Source organism: Drosophila sechellia, chromosome 3L (assembly GCF_004382195.2).
Source record: "Drosophila sechellia strain sech25 chromosome 3L, ASM438219v1, whole genome shotgun sequence".
NCBI classification, from domain to species: domain Eukaryota; kingdom Metazoa; phylum Arthropoda; class Insecta; order Diptera; family Drosophilidae; genus Drosophila; species Drosophila sechellia.
Window position 1 is genome coordinate 3,979,364 of NC_045951.1, and position 4,541 is coordinate 3,983,904.

A 4,541-nucleotide genomic window follows, 5' to 3' on the forward strand; every position below is an offset into this window, starting at 1 on the left:
ACGAGAAAGGCTGCAAAAGTGGCGGGCTGAAGAATAAAAAAAAAAGGAGAAATGGAAGCCAAAAGACGAGGAAGCAGCTAGCAAGCAAATATTGAGCGAAAAGGCAGCAACAATAAAATCGGGCCAACAAATACAACAGCACACACAGTTAAAGAAAAATAATCGTCGATAAAAAGCTGGCGCCAAGATACCCGTAATATGAGCTAAGCCAAGCTAACCACTGCCCCCTTTTCGGCAAACGATGCCGATGCCGATTCCGAATCCGCATCCTATCCTATTGAGCCATTCTCACGGAGTCACCCCAACGTAACCCACCCTGCTGACCCCTAAAGCACCCCGAAATATCCTGGGAACCCCCTGATATGCCCTGATATCCCCTGATACACCCAACAGCCAAGAACCCCAACCACTCGACACTCGGACAAGTGGCTTGGCACATCACAGCGCATTATTGGGTGACATGTGGATATATCCTTGGATATCCAGAGCTCTAGGCTCGCAGCTTTAGCCCACTTGAGTTTGTGTTTTACAAGATACAATTCCACTAATTCCAAACAAAAAGTTAGTCCTGCGTGGAGGACTCGCAGGAGCAGCTCAAGCCCAAGCTCCTCCACTCCATCATGTTGCCCTTAACAAGGTCACTTTCACTTCAAGTTGTCTAATTTACAAATAAAAACACTTTGTTGCCAGCCACGGCAAATTAATTTCCCCATCCGAATGGAGCAGCTCTCAACATGGCTGCATTCCCGATTTGGCCGAAAAGTATGCAATGTTTTTTTAGGATCCTCTTCAGTTTGTTCAGCAAACTATTTAAAACATTACGCCAAATTTTGACTGTTACTTTTAAAGTGTGAGAAAGTATAAAAAGTTACGAATAATGATCGAATCACCTATATTTTTTTACAAGTTATTCATTAATAAATAAAATATGATTTTCAATAATTTATATTTTATTTTTCGTTGCCTAATTGAATAGTTTAGCTTTCGTTTTTATAAAAAAAACCTCGAATACCATTAGCTCAGTTAAAATATAACCAGTTTATCCACACATTTAATTTTTTTTGGTTAAATTCCAAATTTTCGATGGTTTTTCGAGCTGTGCTATATTTTTTTGACATTTCACTTAATCGAAGCAAACAAATTGCATAGTCAAATGGCAGCACATCATCACACGCATGTATTAAGCCATATTTATTCGCAATTGAATGAGCTGGGTGCCTGGTTTTTGTGTCGAATCACCCGAAATGACTTTTCTTTCTGCTTAATACGCATTTAAAATGCGAAAAATTTAAGCCCCGCAGTGCGAACTATAAGCTGACGTCACGTTCCCGTTCACAGCTCCCAATGGCTTAAAATTTATGACATAAATAAAAATACGGACTCGGGATGTCCGGAAAAGCCACTCAGCCACCAAACCACCCAGCCAAAAAAAAAAAAACCCCACCCAATACTCGAAATTACACGAAACGTTTTCGGTTTTTTCCTTGGCTGACTCCGATTGGATTGGATGGCCATGGCAGTCCAGTCCCTCATCCAGATCCATTGGTCACCTGGCGGTTGGAGCCAGAAATGAAAACACAAATAAATTAATATTTGGCTTAGTGAAATTGAATTCGGCTCCGTGTTGGCATGTCTGACTGCTGGCTGGCGATAAAACGCTTTCGTTTTCGATTCCACGTAATTGCTCGTAAAGGGAACGTCATCGTGCTACAGTGGGATATGCAAATGTGGGGCATTTTTAATTTGCACATGTTGCAATTGAAAAGTCTGCCACAAAAAAAAGAGGTAAAAATATGTTTGAAAAATGATGCTCAATGAGTATAAAATTTAATGTTTGTGCAAAACAGCTTTAAATTTAAGCCTGCGCTTTTATTTATTTATTTTTGTAATACATATATGTATGTTCAATACAGAGATTTTTTATTAAACTTATTAGTAAATAAACACCAGAGATATACAGTTTCACGGTTAAATCAAATAGTTATTTATGGGAGTTCTCCGATAAATTACACACTACCTTTTATTTAACGATAATTATATATAATACTATTATATTCTAGTAGTTTATTTATTTATTTTATTTATTTGTTCAATGATTAAAAAACACTTCATGCCTTTGTGTCGAAAAGTAACGGTCAGCGAAAGATAATGCCAAATATATACCAACGAATCGGTTTTACTTTCGGAGTTTTCAAACTAGCGCGCTATGGTCACACAACCAGCTGATGGCGTTTTCGAATCTTGCATTCCGTGGCAAAAACAAAGTAAATGTGAAAGATCCTCGATCAAAAGATCCTGAACAGCAAGATATTCCCCACTTCGAAGTACTTAACACTCCCAAGCCTGAGATGCCAAGATGAGCAGCGCATCGAACGCCAAGAAGTTACTCATACGCGCCGTGGAATGCGACCAAGTCGGACGGATCTTGGAGGCGCAAACACTGTACACGGAGGGGATCGCGCAGTTGATGCAGTTCGTCAACGGGGAACCGGACGAAGCCAAGCGTAAGGGGTTCCTGAGCAGGATCAAGGAGTACATGGATCGAGCGGACGCCATAAAGGCGCGGATCAATGGCAAACTAATGCTCGGCGAGGTGGTTTCCCATGTTTCCATCGACGAAAATGATACGGGTTTCGACTACGATCAGCTCTTCGGGAAATACATGGACGACAAGACCGTCGAGATTATGCTGGAGGAACCCTACATGACGCAGAATTATCAGGTAAGAGAATGATCCTCATGTAATTGTAATATAATAAATATTGTTAATCTTTTGTAATGACCTCATACGAGGTTTCATATCATATTAAGATAAGGAATATGATTGTTGAGCCATTGTTTACATTTTATATTCACTTGCAGTATCATAATCTAGTAAGATTCTTGGAGCTTGCTGCCACAAATTGCCCAAACCTAAAGTATTTTCGACTGATCACTAAAGAGTACCAGGATGCAAAGAATCCGGATCAGCAGGTAACAAATCTTGGACAGATCAAGGGTGACTTGGAGCGGCGGAACGTGACTGTCTCCATAAAATACGAAGACTCGCTGCACGATCGAAAAATTTAGTAAGTTTGCAAAATGATAGAGTCAGCAAAATTTTATTTGAAGGGAGTAGATCGATTGTTTTTCATTTAAAAGGTTAAGGTAGAAAAAAATCTATACACCCTATTGAAATCTTTGTATTTATATTATTATCTTATCTATTCGTTTTTCCATGCAGCTTAAGCAATGGCTACATAATCAAGATTGGGCGAGGTCTGCACTTCTACAAGCCCGCCAATCCGATGTATTCCATTGGCCTGGTCAACTACAAATTCCGAAAATGCCTCCAAACGGATGTGGATATATGGCGCAACTCCAGCGCAGCATCGTGAAAAGACAGACAATATTGTTTAGTTTTAAGAAATGCAACTTCATCTAGACTGGCTTTGGCCAATTTTATAAAGATTTCATTCAATTTCTACAAAAACGAGCTGCGAGTGTGTTGCAGTCACCCACAATTGCAGATTTTGGGCGGCTATAAATCTGCAGACGCCACGAAGACACCGAAACTAATATATGGACGTGGCCAAAGGGGCGTTCTCCTCCGTCCTCCGTTCTGTGCTCTCTGCTGGCTCCGACGATGGCCTGCCAGAAAATGTTTAAAATTCATAACTTTCACGCCACTTGCGGATGCGGAGGCAGCTGCACAGCTGGCGGCCCGTACTGGCTGCTGTTTTGAATGCCTCTCGCCACTGAGGCAGCCAGCGGGTGGCCACTGCAGTTGCATAAAAGACAGAAGCGGAAGCTCCTGCTTTACCAGCTTCTGTCCGTGTCCTTAAAGCCAGGTCTGCAGCTCGATGGAGGTACAGTTGAGCCTCTGTAGGTGAAACATTGACGCCATTCTGGCAGCCACTCGAGTATCGCCACTGGAAAAACGTTTAGAAGTACGCACTTCAGCTAGATCATTTCTGTGCTCATTAGCTTTGATTTTTGGATACAGTCCCAGCTCCAGTTGGGGCCAAAGGAGTCGTCCTGTTCCTTTTCCTGTTCCTAATGCCAGTGCCAGGAGACATGTGCGTGGATAATTAGAACTGCGACACAGTTGGCTGCACATCGCAATCGGAATTGGAGGCGAAGTCGGTGTGCCACCTTCTCATCGTGTGTGGGGTATATTTTCAATTTACTTGGTGCCATGCCAGGGATTTATCAACAGATGAAGGCAATTGTTACGCAAAGGCCCGAAATGCGGCGCGATGAGCCGGCCTAATAAATTGCACCAGAGCTAAAATGCTTTGCTCGCTTTTAAACTTTATGGCCCGTAAGAAGGCCTGGGAACAGCAGCAGTAGAAGAGCAAGATGAGTCCCACCACCCAGCAGGACCCACTGTAACCACCCCTAATTTTGGGTTTAAGCACGTCTAGAGGTCGGAGCCTGCGGGCGACTATGGCCATGGCCATGGGTTTGGGTGTGGGTATGGCTATGGGTATACTCTAGAGTGGAGTGGAGTGGGGATTCCATTTGCCTAAGCTGGCTATTCATTCCCTGGATATTCTAAA

General features: G+C 42.4%; 1 protein-coding gene across 2 annotated transcripts; it reads left to right on the forward strand.

Moving 5' to 3' along the window:
- The first annotated feature begins 2,209 nt into the window (after window positions 1-2,209).
- On the forward strand, window positions 2,210-3,466 carry LOC6610692 (MIT domain-containing protein 1). Of its 2 annotated transcripts, none has more exons than XM_032719160.1 (3): window positions 2,210-2,722; window positions 2,863-2,973; window positions 3,224-3,466. In XM_032719160.1, exons 1-3 carry the CDS (start codon window positions 2,357-2,359, stop codon window positions 3,422-3,424), a joined length of 678 nt encoding a protein of 225 aa, XP_032575051.1. In that variant the 5' UTR covers window positions 2,210-2,356; the 3' UTR covers window positions 3,425-3,466. The 2 variants fall into 2 exon arrangements, with proteins under 2 accessions (XP_032575051.1, XP_032575050.1); XM_032719159.1 differs by having other exon boundaries at window positions 2,213-2,722; window positions 2,863-3,068; window positions 3,224-3,448.
- Window positions 3,467-4,541: the final 1,075 nt, after the last annotated feature.